Raw genomic sequence first — 16,146 nt, forward strand, 5'->3', positions numbered from 1 at the left:
AGCATTTGCGAGGCCTCAGGTAGGCCAGCGGTTAAGAGAGTTGTGTTATTAACCAAAAGGTTGCTGGTTTGATTCCCTCAGCCAACTAGGTTAAAACAATCTGTCAGTGTGCCCCTTGAGCACAGTAACTACAGTAACTGCTCTGGATAACAGCATCTGCTAAATTACTGTACATGATAAATTCTGACTGTAGGCCTAATCACGGATTGTGAAAAAGATTCACCTTTTGTGTAAACGTTATGCCACGGACACTTTGAATGTGGTTGTGGCTAGAAGGGATCCAGCTTTTGTCACATGTGACGACCTTAGATGTGCTCTATGCATTTTGTGCTGTGTGCAAGGTGTTACGTCATTACTTCGAGTGGGAGTTGAGGCTCACGAGACGGTGTGTTCTCAGTTTATTCATGTGCTTAGGTTTTTCGATATTTGTTTAAGTTTAATTTTGGCAGGGATATCTACACTTTGCTTAGTTAGCGATTGAATTGAAAATAGAATTCTGAAATATCACTGTTGGGGGAGAAAATGAGTGTTGAGGCGTACGGGCCGAGCTCGCAGACTCTCACGTTCCTGGACACTGAGGAAGCGGAGTTGCTTGGAGCAGATACCCAGGGTTCGGAGTATGAGTTCACGGATTTTACCCTGCCGAGCCAGACTCAAACAGGCCAAACGCAGAGTCAGTTGGAAAATCAGGTTCGTGTAATTTTTGTTGTGTGGTTTCGAACTAGCAAATTAAAACTCGCTAACAAGCTACAGGGTATTGTACATACGGAACCTTGGAGATAGCTAGCCAGTGTGCTAACTAGATTAGCAGAAGCAGCTATGTTAGCACAGCTAGCACGCTGGTAGTTAGCTGTATAGTTACAAAGAAAACATGCATCTGTCCCAGAGGCCCCGCAGCTGGCTAACCAGGTAACTTAGCCAGCATGTTTACATATAATTTAGCGTGCTAGTATTAGCTAATCTGCTTGTACGCGTTGTGGGATGGACACCAGGATTGTCAAGCAGCTTGTCATTTTCTTGATAACGCCATGGCACTGAGTGTAACATTCCTAAATTCATTATCTGCCCGCGTTACATAGCAGGCATGCTAGCTAACTGCTGTGAGATTGCTACAAGTGCATTTGATAGTAAACTAACTTTAGTTAGCTAACTGTTAAATGCACTTGTAGTTATAACGTTATATGTGGTGGTGTCCATTTCCAGGTTATTTACATTATTTTGCCCGCTGCTATTGAAATTACATTTCCATGTTTTCTCCAGGTGAATGGGCCTGATGGAGTTCTGCAGAATGGGGATGACCCTGTTGTGAAAGCAAGTCAACTTCTTGCAGAGTTGAACTTTGAAGAAGACGAGGAAGACAGCTATTATACTAAAGACCTCCCAGTCCATGCATGCAGGTAATGTTCAGAAATATCTTTTGATTGATATTTTGGTGCTTTCTTGCAGAGTTCATAATAAATATTTGTTTTCCTCCCTGTAAAGTTTTGATGGTTGTGACATTATCCTTGTTTTGCTTTCCCAAGTTACTGTGGCATTCACGATCCTGCTTGCGTGGTGTATTGCAACACCAGCAAGAAGTGGTTTTGCAATGGACGTGGCAATACATCTGGCAGGTAAGCTTCAAAGACCAACCAACTTAGCTAAATGTAGTTGGCGTCTATGTGGAAGACTATACACACACATAAAGTAGAATGTGAACCACATGAGTCCCAAAGGACATTTTATAAATGTCTATCAGAAATGTTGCTAAATTTGTTCATATTTTCCTCTCTCAGCCACATTGTGAACCACCTGGTCAGAGCCAAGTCCAAGGAGGTGACTCTGCACAAGGATGGTCCTTTGGGGGAGACGGTGCTGGAGTGCTACAACTGTGGCTGTCGCAACGTCTTCCTCCTGGGGTTCATCCCTGCCAAGGCAGACTCTGTGGTGGTACTGCTTTGCAGGTAAAGCAGGTCCATGGTGTTTACTAACCTTCTTTGCACCATTCTGTTTCACAATGATCAGATGTCCTATTTCTCAAAATGTTCTTGGCTGTTTTTGGACCCATAATCCAATAGCTCTTATCATTGAATCAAAGTGATTTTGTAGTGGAGTGCATTGATGGACATATTGTTTATTTTTGGTAATACAGGCAGCCATGTGCCAGTCAGAGCAGTCTGAAAGACATCAACTGGGACAGCTCCCAGTGGCAGCCGCTGATCCAGGACCGCTGCTTCCTGTCCTGGCTGGTTAAGATCCCCTCTGAGCAGGAGCAGCTCCGGGCCCGCCAGATAACCGCCCAGCAGATAAACAAGCTTGAGGAGCTCTGGAAGGTTCATAAACTACCTTATGGTCCTGTGTGGCTCAGTTGATAGAGCATGGTGCTAGCAACGCCAGGGCTGTAGGTTCAATTCCCACGGGGGACCAGTACCGAAAAATATGAAAATATATGCACTCACTACTGTAAGTGGCTCTGGATAAGAGCGTCAGCTAAATTACATAAATGTAAATTTAGCATAAGTTAACCCAGTGGTTTACTGTAGGCCAGTGGCCTTTTACTTTGGTCATGGAGAGCTACTGGCTTTTATTATGAATTTTAAATTTCAAACAAAGTAAGCAGCACTCTTTGTCTGTGGCTGTTGTTTGACTGTGTGTCTTCAGGAAAACCCCACAGCCACTCTGGAGGACCTGGAGAAGCCCGGCGTGGACGAGGAGCCTCAGCACGTGTTGCTGCGCTACGAGGATGCCTACCAGTACCAGAACATCTTTGGCCCCCTGGTCAAACTGGAGGCTGACTATGATAAGAAACTCAAAGAGTCCCAGGTAAGTTCTACTGTTTTCTGCTGGAGTTTTCAGGCTATCTCCTCCTGCTTTTGGATGTCAAGGTATGGGCAGTTTGGTTTTAGATGGTTAACTAATTGCTGTCTCGTCTGTTTGTTTCACAGACCCAAGACAATATTACTGTCAGGTGGGACTTGGGACTCAATAAAAAGCGGATTGCTTATTTCAGCCTTCCCAAGACGGACTCAGGTGGTAATTCATTTTTTGTTCATCAACGTCAGTGTCCACGAGTGTTCCATGTCCATTCCATTCCGGCCACGACCTCCCTCACGTTCTCACTGATGAGCATGCCGGAGTGTCTTCTAGTCTTGAGTCTGTGTGTGTGTACGATTCTATGTTTGTATGACTAATGTCCTAAAATCTATGGATTCTCAATTGTGCCTTTCATCAGCCAATTCCCTTGCTGTCCTTCTTTTTCTACTATTCACTGTATTTCTGAAGACATGCGCCTGATGCAGGGAGATGAGATTTGCCTGAGGTACAAGGGAGACCTTGCCCCACTCTGGAAAGGCATTGGACATGTCATCAAAGTCCCAGACAGTATCCTTTGTTAAAAATCGTTATGCTCTTATTTTATGTTACCTTTGACTCTTCGTTACTCATTTGATTCAAATTCAAAATTTGTTTGGAAATGATTGTGTCTTTGTTTGACCACATTGATAGCATTAGTCTCTGGAAGGAATAGGTGTTATGTGGCGTGTAGTCCTTAATCCTGTGACAATAGACTATGGCGATGAGATAGCCATTGAGCTGAGGAGCAGTGCTGGGGCTCCCGTGGAAGTACCACACAACTTCCAGGTTGACTTTGTGTGGAAGTCCACCTCCTTTGACCGGTAGGGGAACCTTCTGACACCAATCGATCTGAAACTAGCAAGGCTTGCTTGGCAATGGACTTAATATTACACACTGTTTCAAACTTTCCTCCAGGATGCAGAGTGCCCTGAAGACCTTTGCCGTGGACGAGACCTCTGTGTCCGGGTACATCTACCACAAGCTGCTGGGTCACGAGGTGGAGGATGTGGTCATCAAGTGTCAGCTGCCCAAACGCTTCACCGCCCAGGGCCTGCCTGACCTCAACCACTCACAGGTGGGTGTTACCATATGCAGAAGTTATGAGTAGATTTGAGTTATCCCTTCTAAAACGATATTTGCTGACAGTTTGGCATTTTAAAATGTGTCATCACATAGGTATATGCTGTGAAGACTGTGCTGCAGCGTCCTCTCAGTCTCATCCAGGGACCCCCTGGCACGGGGAAAACGGTCACCTCTGCCACTGTAGTGTACCACCTGGCCAGACAGGGCAACGGGTAAGATGAGGACACTTAATAGAGGACACCATATACAGTACTTATAAGTAAATAACTTTCACTATAAGAGTAACTACATTAGTCTTAGTAAAATATATATTTTTTCTAAATTGACCAACCTAAAGGTTTTATAAGCGCTCTTGTCCATCCCTAACACCAGTTGTGTGTGTCCTCAGGCCTGTGCTGGTGTGTGCTCCCAGTAACATTGCGGTGGACCAGCTGACTGAGAAGATCCACATGTCAGGTCTGAAGGTGGTGAGGCTGTCTGCCAAGAGCAGAGAGGCCATCGACTCCCCTGTGTCCTTCCTGGCTCTGCACAACCAGATCCGCAACATGGACAGGTAACCTGGGATTGCTATCGAGAGAGGAATGGTGTCTTCATCTTATCAGGTGTCCTGCTAACTCAGGAGACAAAGGATCGATTCCACTTTTTTTAAATTTTATTTAACTAGGCAAGTCAGTTAAGAACAAATTCTTATTTACAATGACGGCCTACTGAAGAACAGTGGGTTAACTGCCTTGTTCAGGGGCAGAACGACAGATTTTTACTTTGTCTGCTCCGGGATTCAATCCAGCAACTTTTCAGTTACTGGCCCAACGCTCTAACCACTAGGCTACCTGCCGCCCTAGCAGAGAACTTGAGAACTTGGCTATGGGCAATAAGACTTGCCTCAGTTTGAAAGCATGGATTCTCAGTTCATGTTCAGAGGCCTTTCCTCTGTCTTGCAGCTTTTCTGAACCTTAACCTTCATCATAGGCTACATCATTTCTCCACACTAAAGAGTACTGGTTTCTCAGTTTGTGTTTTTGTTGTATCTGTGCAGTATACCAGAGCTTCAGAAGCTCCAGCAGCTGAAGGACGAGACTGGGGAGCTGTCCTCCTCGGATGAGAAACGCTACAGGGCCCTGAAGCGCACCGCCGAGAGGGAACTACTTATGGTAACACCTGCTCCTTTCCCACACACTCCCTTAAAACAAAGTCCTAAAAGGACATAATCGACTTCAGGAAGTAGTGGAATTATCACTGACCACGTCTCCCATCTCTGCTCCACAGAATGCTGATGTGATCTGCTGTACCTGTGTGGGGGCAGGAGATCCCCGCCTGGCCAAGATGCAGTTCCGCTCCATCCTCATTGATGAGAGCACCCAGGCCACTGAGCCAGAGTGTATGGTGCCTGTCATACTGGGGGCCAAGCAGGTACGTCTCAGGGCAATCTCTAAGATAAATGATGTCCAGTCAGTTAGCTCCATGACAGATCCCAACTTCTCTCTTTCTCATACAGAATGTTTATCAAAGGTTGTTGCTGAGGGAAAAGTGCAATTACATTTATCGCCTTTCTCCGGATGTTTGTGCTTGGTTGAATTTGACACTTGAGACGGGCGCTAATTTAGGTAGGCTAGTTGAGAACAAGTTCTCATTTACAACTGCGACCTGGCCAAGATAAAGCAAAGCAGTTCAACACATACAACAACACAGAGTTACACATGGAATAAACAAACATACAATCAATAATACAGTAGGAAAATCTATATACAGCATGTGCAAATGAGGTAGGATAAAAGAGGTAAGGCAATAAATAGGTCATGGTGGCAAAGTAATTACAATATAGCAAATAAACACATATGCAAATGCTATGCTCAATACAAGTTCCTACACCACACATTGGATTTGAATTGGAATGGCCTTTCTATTCGTACTAAATCTATGATTTCTCTCTGTTTCTCTCCAGCTGATCCTGGTAGGAGACCACTGTCAGCTGGGTCCAGTAGTGATGTGTAAGAAGGCAGCCAAGGCGGGCCTGTCCCAGTCCCTGTTTGAGCGTCTGGTGGTGCTGGGCATCAGGCCCATCCGTCTGCAGGTGCAGTACCGTATGCACCCGGCCCTCAGCGCTTTCCCCTCCAACATCTTCTACGAGGGCTCCCTGCAGAACGGAGTCACCGCAGGTAAGTCGGCGAGGGATGGAACTGGGCCAGTGTGTACACGGGTTGGTTGTTTAGCAACAAAACCGAGGCGTGCGCAACTATGGGGCAGAACAGACTGGGTTGGCTTAGACTGTTGACAACATCTAAACTATATTTAGTCTCCAAATGTTTATTGAAAACATAAATACATTTGCACAATGAGCACTTGTCTCTCAAATACATTGTTACAGTTGCTGGTTAGCTAGCTAGTGAATTTGAACCATATTAGCATAGACATGAGTCAAGACATGGTATCGATAACAAGATCCAACGAGCTGACACGGGCCAACTATGATTTCTCACATGGCAAGCTATCTAACCCTTCAAAATCACCACACTGCCTACGCGCATAATTTCTGGACGTTGTCAGCCAACCCGTCTATATAATCCTCGTAAACACAGGTGAGGGTTAGCTTGTCCTCCTGATGTGCTTGTCCAGCAAGAGGGGAATGGGCTCCCTGTTGTCTACAAGCTGGTTGGGTAGTTTAGATCATGTCTCTAAGGACCAAGAAAACAGAACAATCATGAATTGCCTTATAACAGCCATATTTACTCAGTTTGCACCAGGTGTAAAACACCCATAACAAAGGTAATACATGACATTGGCTTCATTTACACTTAAATCTGGAATAACCTAAATGTACATTTTACTAACTCCTTTTCTTGATCCATTTTTATTTTATTTACACAGCTGACCGCATCAAGAAAGGCTTTGACTTCCAGTGGCCGCAACCAGACAAGCCCATGTTCTTCTACGTGACCCTGGGCCAGGAAGAAATTGCAAGCTCTGGAACCTCCTATCTTAACAGGTATTTGACAAACTGAAGCATTTGTCATATCAGTGCTTTCGTACACTGACCATTTATGACTCCAGTCAAAAAAAGGGTATGTTTTGTGAATAATGTTTTCTTCACTCTCTCCCACTGTACAGGACTGAGGCTTCCAATGTGGAGAAGATCACCACGAGGCTGCTAAAGGCTGGGGCCAAGCCTGACCAGATAGGCATCATCACCCCCTACGAGGGCCAGAGGTCCTACCTGGTGCAGTACATGCAGTTCAGTGGCTCCCTCCACACCAAGCTCTACCAGGTACAAAACACAGGCATGGCTCTACAATATGTGACCAATCTCGTCCGCTGCAGCACTCCAGTCTGTCAGCCATATTCTCACTATAATGTATCAGGTTTTAAAGATAGTTATAGCTTGAAATGGGAGTCCATAAATCTAAATAAACCAGTTTACATTGGTTGAGTAATGTGCTCATGGAATCATTCATCCAATTTGGCCTTCACTTAAAACATTCAAATGGATGGTGGAATGATGCATCTGTTATCTTATCTAATTGCTTTCCTGTTTCTTGGCTGTCCTCAGGAGGTGGAGATAGCCAGCGTTGATGCGTTCCAGGGCAGAGAAAAGGACTTCATCATCCTGTCCTGTGTCAGAGCCAACGAGCACCAGGGCATTGGCTTCCTCAACGACCCACGCCGTCTCAACGTGGCTCTCACCAGGGCCAGGTAAACAACACATGGACCATTCTCTCTGTCTCCTGACGCTCAACAGATAACGAGAAAAATCCTAGCATTATCCTGTCTTTCAAGTTTTGCAAGACTATTTTAATATTTGTCTTTGGAATTATGTCAACAATTTCTAAATCCTCAGAGCAAAATGTCATTACTCGGGCAGTCACACTGCAAAGAGATTATATTTTAAATGTTTTAATTTACGTCATTATTTTCTATATCTGTGAAGGAAGTGTTTGAAAGGAACTATGTCCTATTTGTGTGTGTAGGTATGGGGTTATCATCGTGGGCAACCCCAAGGCCCTGTCCAAGCAGCCTCTGTGGAACCACCTGCTCAACTACTACAAGGAGCAGAAGGTTCTGGTGGAGGGACCCCTCAACAACCTGAGGGAGAGCCTCATGCAGTTCAGCAAGCCTCGCAAGCTGGTCAACGCCATCAACCCTGTGAGTCCCCCCCCCCCCCCCCCCCCCCCCCCCCCAAACCCATGTGTGTTGGATTATGTACAACTTTATGTAGTGCGTGGTGTTTACTTTCATGATTTTACTTTGCCAGTAGACAGTACACCATTATAAAAAGATGTGCATAGGCTACTGTGTGTGTGTGTTACAGTTTACAGACTTACTGAAATGTTTGTTCCATGTGTGGGTTCTTCAGGGGGGCCGTTTCATGAGCACAGCCATGTATGATGCAAGGGAGGCTCTTATTCCTGGATCTGTGTATGACCGCAGCAGCACTGGTGAGAGACTATGTCAAACTGTAAACTTGTGTCTCTTTACCTGTTTTGCCGTTGTTCAATTAGTTTTCTTTTCTTCTAGGGCGTTCATCCAACATGTACTTCCAGACCCACGACCAGATCGGCATGATTGGCCCGGGCCCCATGGCCTCCATGAACATCCCCTTCAACCTGGTTATGCCCCCCATGCCGCCGCCAGGCTACCTGGGCCAGGTCCACTGCCCCCCAGCAGGCCGTGGTGGAGGTATGAAGGGTAAGGCGGGTGCTGGAGGGGCGCGAGGTGGGCGCCAGAGGAGCCGTGGCATGGGGAACCACGGCGGGGGCAGCGGGCAGCACGGCCTCATGAGTGGCAGCCAGGCCAGCCAGGATCTGGGCTCCCAGCCCTTCTCCCAGGGACCCCTCACCCAGGGCTACATCACCATGAGCCAGCCCTCCCAGATGAGCCAGCCTGGCCTCTCCCAGCCTGAACTCTCTCAGGTAAGGCAGCAGAACGTTTACATTTGTTTCTCATAGCAGACGTTCTTGCTCTGACAGACATGCACATGCAGGCTAAAAGCTTCTCCTTTGTTGTTTTTTTTTTTACAGGACAGCTACCTTGGCGATGAGTTCAAGTCCCAGATTGACGTGGCCCTCTCCCAAGACTCCACCTACCAAGGGGAAAGAGCCTATCAACATGGTGTGACTGGACTGTCCCAGTACTAGAGTGTAAGAGACTAACTACATTGGAACTTTTTGCTCTATATTCTATGAGCTAAGCCAGTATGTGTAGTAATATCAGGTGGAGTAAATAGGATACCAGAAGCTGTTTTATATCTCGTCTTTGTCAGGGTATAAAAGTAATCTTTGTTTTATTTGACTCTTAGGTTGTGGGAAAAGGAGCTAGGCCTGTGCTGAGCTTAGTTCGTCGCCATTTTAATCTGGGTAATATCAAAAAAAGAACATATGGATACCCGTTTTACACTGCTACAACTGAAGCACCACTGTGTGAAAGCAACAGGAGAGAGAGACCGAGAGAAACCAACCAATCACAAGAGTGAAAGCAAAATGGGGGTAGAGCTGGACAGGACAAGAGCGAGGAGGAGGGAGAGAGAAGGCGCTGCTCGCACACGGAGAAAAGGAGAAGCCGCATACGTTGGGGTAGCAGCGTCGGAGCGACGAGCCCTTTGATGATGAGTCGAGGGGTGAAAGGTCATGGATCCTCAATGGGGTCACAGGAGTCACATCCCTGCCACCTCTTCTCCCCCAGGGACCACGAGTTAGTTGGCTGAGGACATTGTTCTCGGAGCAGAGAGACTGAGAAGAGTTCTCACACAACCCTCCAACCTCTACAAAACCGTCTCCTGCCAGCTAGAGAGGGGAAAAAGGGGACGAAACTCTTGAAGCAGTCAGTCGATTTGGGAAAATTTCTAACGTCAAAGTTGATCCGTGCTCATGCTCTGCATTTGAACATGTTTGAGCGAGAGGAGAGAGGTTTTGGGTAGACCAAGAATGGTCTTGTTGAACGTCTCAAACGGAATCAAATGGTGCAGGAGTCGGAAGAATACTGACCATTCATCTTTTTCAACTTTGAGTTGGAAAGTTTTCTACATGAGGTCTGTTGTTGCAGAGGTTTTGAAAGCTGGTGAATTTCACTGGCTTTCCGCTCTGGTCTTTCTGAAGGATAAGTGGTGGAATGGCTCTTGAAACAATTAAAGGAAACATTATTGTCTCGAGATCTGAAGTGGTGGACTTGAAAGATCTGTAGTTTGCGAGACAGGTTTTAGTTTTTTTCTTAAGTCTATCTGTAGTACAAAAAGGAGAGTAAAAAGAATTCCATAACCAACTTATTGTAATCGAAAAAGCAGTCATCACTTGCTCTTTAAAATGACCTCCAAATTATTACTTTAAAATGAGTCACAGCTCCATAGACATGAAATGCCACAAAGAAAGCACGTGTAGAATGCACATATAATTTGCATGGCTACATGGCTAATTCATTAATCCACATTAAGCAGGGAGGTTATACCTAGAGACCCAGGTTTAAACATGAAATGATGTATTAAATCATGTTTTACTTTGTTGGTCAACTACTCATAAGAGGTGTTGCATGGGAACAAGAATTTATGTTCAGAGAGGTTATAGTAATGAAGGTTGTGAATACTACTGGGATAAGACTCAGTAGTATTCACAAGTGGAAGTCTGGACCTGACTACCAAGGAAGGTTAGAAGCCTCTGGCACCTGCTAAATGTAGGTATTCAGTACTGGCTATCATTGGCCCATGTGAAAATGATAACTGAATGAAGGTTATGAACTTACTTAAAAAATATATATATATAAATAATTATTTAATTTCTGGCCATACCTTGGCAAGTTTCTTGACCGAAGGGAGGCATTTCTGTCAGTATGTGGCAGAGGATGAGAATAAATATTTGTATATTGGTGTTGTAGGTACTTTTATATTTAGTGCCCATGAAAGGGTATGGTGTAGATTTGTGTAGCCTGCACCACAGATCTAGTCTCAAACCTGACCCTAGGCAAACCAGTGGGTGCGTTCCTCTGCCCGTTGCTGATGCAGGCCAGATCGTACAACGTCTGGATAGATATTTTACATATCAACTATCAAAATTATATTTATAGCAATCTGGTCCCTGACCACACAGTCGAGGACATGCCATTGTAACCAATGGTTGATGCATGCAATGTCTGAGCAGGGGAACGCGACCAGTGACTAGGGTCTGCTTTCAATGCTCGTGTTCCCCTGGTCAGACATTGCACGTATCAATCAGTGGTTGCGTGCCCTGTCATCGACTGTGTCAGCAACGCCTGGGCACAGGAACGCACCCAATGATGGACCCCTTTGGCATAGAGGAACTGTCACTACCTACACTATATTTACAGCAGTATGTGGACACCGATGAGTGGATTCGGCTATTTCAGCCCCATCTCTTACTGATAGGTATATAAAATCGAGTACACTGCCATGCAATCTCCACAGACAAACATTGGCAATAGAAAGGCCTTACTGAAGAGCTAAGTGATTTTCAATGTGGCACTGTCGTAGGATGCCACCTTTCCAACAAGTCAGTTTGTAAAATTTCTGCCCTGCTAGAGCTTCCCCTGTCAACTGTAAATGCTGTTATTGTGAAGTGGAAACATCTAGGAGCAACAACGGCACAGCCGCAAAGTGGTAGGCCACACAAGCTAACAGAACGGGACCACTGAGTGCTGAAGGGCGTAGCTTGTGAAATTAGTCTGTCCTCGGTTGCAACACTCACTACTGAGTTCCAAACTGCCTCTGGAAGCAACATCAGCACAAGAACTGTTTGTCGGGAGCTTAATGGCCGAGCAACCGCTCACAAGCCTAAGATGGCCATGCGCAATGTCAAGCGTTAGCTGGAATGGTGTAAAGCTCGCCGTCATTGGACTCTGGAGCAGTGGAAATGTATTCTCTGGAATGATGAATCACGCTTCACCGTCTGGCAGTCCGACGGAAGAATCTGGGTTTGGCAGATGCCAGGAGAAAGCTACCTGCCCCAATGGATAGTGCCAACAGTAAAGTTTGGTGGAGGAGGAATAATGATCTGGGGCTGTTTTTCATGGTTTTGACTAGGCCCCCTAGTTCCAGTGAAGGGAAATCTTAATGTTAAGGCATGCAATGACATTCTAGATGATTCTGGACTTCCAACTTCGTGGCAACAGCATGACAATGCCCATGTGCACAAAACGAGGTCCATTCAGAAATAGTTTGTTGATCAGTGTGGAAGAACTTGACTGGCCTGCACAGAGCCCTGACCTCAACCCCATCGAACACCTTTGGGATGAATTGGAACGCCAACTGCGAGCCAGGCCTAAATGGCAACATCAGTGCCGGACCTCACTAATGCTCTTGTGCCTGAATGGAAGCAAGTCACCGCAGGAATGTTCCAAGGAAACCTTTCCAGAAGAGAGGAGGCTGTTATAGCAGCAAAGGGGGGGACCAACTCCATATTAATGCCCATGATTTTGGAATGATGAGCAGGTGTCCACATACTTTTGGTCATGTTGTGTAAGGAGAAAAATGTATTTTCCCGGGGACTCTCCCAACAAACAATGAGGCAGACATGCCAGAATGTTGCGATTCTAAACCAAAGTTTGTAGGCAAAACCTTTGCAGTGGTTTTATTGAAGGTAGTTTATGCAAACTACACTTGCTAAATGCACTCATTAAAAATAACTTCTGTGATCTCTAGCTACTATTTTGTATTTTATTTAAGCGGATAAAGTAGTGACGTAGTTCCATTATGCCAAGAGAACATACTTTAAACCAGACCTTAGTCACTGTGTTGCCTAGGGTCGGGTTTTCGAGCCTACCACATCCCCCCCTTTGGAAAAAAAAATAAAAAATGATGTATGTCGTAGATTGCGAGAACCCTTTTTTTCCAGTTGAAGTTGAAATTTTACTTTCCCCTTTTGAATGTCCTTTAGTTTTGATAAAACTACCAATACATACATCTTCAAATATGTAGTAGGCCTACCCTGTCACATGGAGAATCATTATTGATGCACAGTGCCTTCAGAAAGTATTCATACCTCTTATTCCATTTTGTTGTATTTCTATTGTATTAATTAAGGATCCCCATCAGTTCCTGCCAAGGCAGAGGCTACTCTTCCTGGGGTCCAGAAACATTAAGGCAGTAATATACAATTTAAAATATTTCATGACATTACATTTCATAACACTTTTAACACATTGTGTCCCCTCAAGCCACTACTCTACTACCATATATCTACAATACAACATCCATGTGTACAGTCTCCACTGTTCCATAAGGTGTATTTTTCTGTTTTTTAAATCTGATTCTACTGCTTGCATCAGTTACCCGATGTGGAATAGAGTTCCATGTAGTCATGACTCTATGTAGTACTGTGTAGTCTGTTCTGGATTTTGGGATTGTGAAGAGACCTCTGGTGGCATGTCTTGTGGGATATGCATGAGTGTGCATTCAGCATGTCAATACTTCTTACAAAAACAAGTAGTGATGAAGTCAATCTCTCTACTTTGAGCCATGAGAGATTGACATGCATATTATTGTTAGCTCTCTGTGTACATTTAAGGGCCACCCATGCTGCACTGTTCTGAGCCAATTGTAAATCCTTCTTTGTGGCACACGACTTAACAGTAGTCCAGGTGAGACACAACTAGGGTCTGTAGGACCTGCCTTGTTGATAGTTAAGAAGACAGACCTCTCCCCATCTTAGGTCCCGTTGCATCAACATGTTTTGACCATGACCGTTTACAATCCAGGGTTACTCCAAGCAGTCTCCTCAACTTGCTAAAATTCCATATTATTCATTACAAGATTTAGTTGACGTTTAGTGTCCCAAATACAATGTTTTTAGTTTTAGAAATATTTAGGACTAACTTGAATTGTACAATATTTGAACATTACTTTTAAAATTCTCAACCTCTGTCAAGTTGGTTGTTGATCATTGCTAGACAGCCATTTTCAAGTCTTGTCATAGATTTTCAAGCTCATTTAAAGTCAAAGCTCCGGAACATTCAATGTCATCTTAGTAAGCAAACCCCAGTGTATATTTGGCCTTGTGTTTTAGGTTATTGTCCTGCTGAAAGGTGAATTAGGCTCCCGGTGTCTGTTGGAAAGAAGACCGAACCAGGTTTTCCTCTTTGATTTGGCATGTTCTTAACTCTATTGTACATTTTTATCCCCCAAAAACGTCCTTAATCTTTGCTGATGACAAGCATACCCATAACATAATGCAGCCACCACCATGCTTGAAAATATGGAGAGTGGTACTCAGTAATGTGTTGTATTGGATTTGCCCCAAACACAACGCTTTGTATTCAGGACAAAGTTCATTTCTTTACCACATTTTTTTGCAGTTTTACTTTAGTGCCTTATTGCAAACAGGATGCATGTTTTGTGATATTTTTAATTCTGTACAGGCTTCATTTTTTTCACTCTGTCATTTAGGTTAGTATTGTGCGTAACTACAATGTCGAACTGAGGATGGATTTCTCCTATCACAGCCATTAAACTCTGTAACTGTTTTAAAGTCACCATTGGTCTCACGGTGAAATCCCTGAATGGATTCCTTCCTCTCCGGCATCTGAGTTAGGAAGGTCGCCTGCATCTTTGTAGTGACTGGGTGTATTGATACACCATCCAAAGTGTGTAATTATTAACTTCACCATGCTCAAAGGAATATTCAATTTCTGCTTATTTAATTTTTTGACCCATCTACCAATAGGTGCCCTTCTTTGCGAGACATTGGAAAACCTCCCCTGGTCTTTATGGTTGAATCTGCGCTTGAAATTCACTGCTCGACTGAGAGCCCTTACAATGATCTGTATGTGTGGGGTACAGAGATGATAAACACTATTATTGCACACAGTGATTTTTACTCCTGAACATATTTAGTCTTCAACAAAGGGGTTGAATACTTATTTACTCAAGACATTTCAGCTTTTCATTTTTTATTATTTTGTAGTATAACATTTTTTAAATAAATCCACTTTGACATTGTGGGGAATTGTATGTAGGCCAGTGACACAATCTCAATTTTAATATATTTTCAAACCAGGCTACAACACAAGAAAATGTGGAAAAAGGCAAGCGGTGTGATTACTTTCTGACGGCACTGTAATTTGTATCATTGATGGTAAAATTTCTTACGTGTAAAAGTAGTATTTTGTGTTAATCCTACTTGTCACTTCCCAGCCGTGTTGAGTTTTAGGTCTGAAATCTTTCACTCTGTAATTCTGAATTGTATGTAACCATCACTCATGATTCATTACGGTACCCTCCATTCCATGTGTGATAGTGTCATCTGACAATCATTTTCATGTCATTTTGCTGAGTTGTGTTAGGCTATGATTTTCAGAAGTCATTGTCATATGCCAATGTGGTTAAACATTTTCTGTTATGAACACCTGCGGAAAGACATTTTAAGATGCTACCCATTCTGACTAAATGTGTTTGTACCTACCAAAAAGATCTGCAGATATCCATATCTTCTAGACCTTAACCACATCCCTCCAGATAAATTATGAAAATGTGATATTTCTGACAGCGTTCCCTATCTGACAACCTGTGCATGTGCTGTTCGATAATACACCTCAATTATCAGGTTTCATCACTAAACATTCATGTATATTTATGAAATTAGCCTATTGTTTCAAAAGGGGAACTACTGAAGAGAAAATAAACTGCTCAAGTTCAAGTAGATTAAATATTGGTCCACTACAAATGGTAACTGATCTTTGCTCATCTTCAAATATAGTTCAAACAAAACACCACTCTTGAGTGTCTCATGGGGTGCAGGGATTTTGGAATGCAAAGAACCTTCAATTAGGACACAATAGTCTAGATTTGTCCTCTTTCTCCCCCCATAGCTGGTGTCATCCTAGTATTATTTATTTTCATTATTTGTTTCTGCTGGGTTTTACTTTGGAGTGAAGTGATGTTTCTTATAGGAAATTGCTTGATTATGATTATCTAGTTATTTGGTCTTGTTATACTCTCACTGAAATGTCATCCTTGTAACATCTTTTGAAAAAAATAAAGGTTTCTTTTCACTCATTTTAAGTGATGAACAATTCAACTTGTTTTTATAAATGACAGGAATTATGATTAACTCGACTACTAGCACTGAGCTCATAGACTTCACATCTGGGCTGGGCGGCCCTAATCTCATGCTTACGTGGTGCTGCAGTATTGTGTCCTTGTGAGCCCAAGGAATTTGTTTTAATGTGAGGTATGTGAAAATTAAATACAGGTTGGTTAGTGTTTATTACGCCTAATCTATTTGCTAATGGTCAACCGTG

General features: G+C 43.8%; 1 protein-coding gene across 2 annotated transcripts; it reads left to right on the top strand.

The window, feature by feature from the left end:
• The first annotated feature begins 322 nt into the window (after positions 1–322).
• On the top strand, positions 323–15,901 carry LOC106599024 (regulator of nonsense transcripts 1). 2 transcript variants are annotated; one of them, XM_014190076.3, is made up of 23 exons: positions 323–690; positions 1,261–1,397; positions 1,524–1,613; positions 1,776–1,943; positions 2,132–2,312; positions 2,641–2,802; positions 2,925–3,012; positions 3,262–3,360; positions 3,545–3,653; positions 3,748–3,907; positions 4,009–4,127; positions 4,304–4,468; positions 4,952–5,066; positions 5,182–5,325; positions 5,858–6,071; positions 6,781–6,898; positions 7,021–7,177; positions 7,460–7,602; positions 7,878–8,052; positions 8,264–8,345; positions 8,425–8,819; positions 8,928–9,047; positions 9,206–15,901. In XM_014190076.3, the coding sequence occupies exons 1-22, from the start codon at positions 523–525 to the stop codon at positions 9,042–9,044; spliced, it is 3,306 nt and encodes a 1,101-aa protein (XP_014045551.1). In that variant the 5' UTR covers positions 323–522; the 3' UTR covers positions 9,045–9,047; positions 9,206–15,901. The 2 variants fall into 2 exon arrangements, with proteins under 2 accessions (XP_014045551.1, XP_014045552.1); XM_014190077.3 differs by having other exon boundaries at positions 2,925–3,009.
• The last annotated feature ends 245 nt before the right edge of the window (positions 15,902–16,146 follow it).

The sequence above is a fragment of the Salmo salar genome, chromosome 03 (assembly GCF_965601325.2).
Source record: "Salmo salar chromosome 03, fSalSal1, whole genome shotgun sequence".
NCBI classification, from domain to species: domain Eukaryota; kingdom Metazoa; phylum Chordata; class Actinopteri; order Salmoniformes; family Salmonidae; genus Salmo; species Salmo salar.

Coding starts and splice junctions, on each gene's coding strand:
- LOC106599024 (XM_014190076.3), top strand. CDS start 523: ATGAGTGTTGAGGCGTACGGGCCGAGCTCGCAGACTCTCACGTTCCTG. Junction 3,908..4,008: donor CTGACCTCAACCACTCACAG/GTGGGTGTTACC, acceptor GTCATCACATAG/GTATATGCTGTGAAGACTGT. Junction 7,603..7,877: donor GTGGCTCTCACCAGGGCCAG/GTAAACAACACA, acceptor TTGTGTGTGTAG/GTATGGGGTTATCATCGTGG.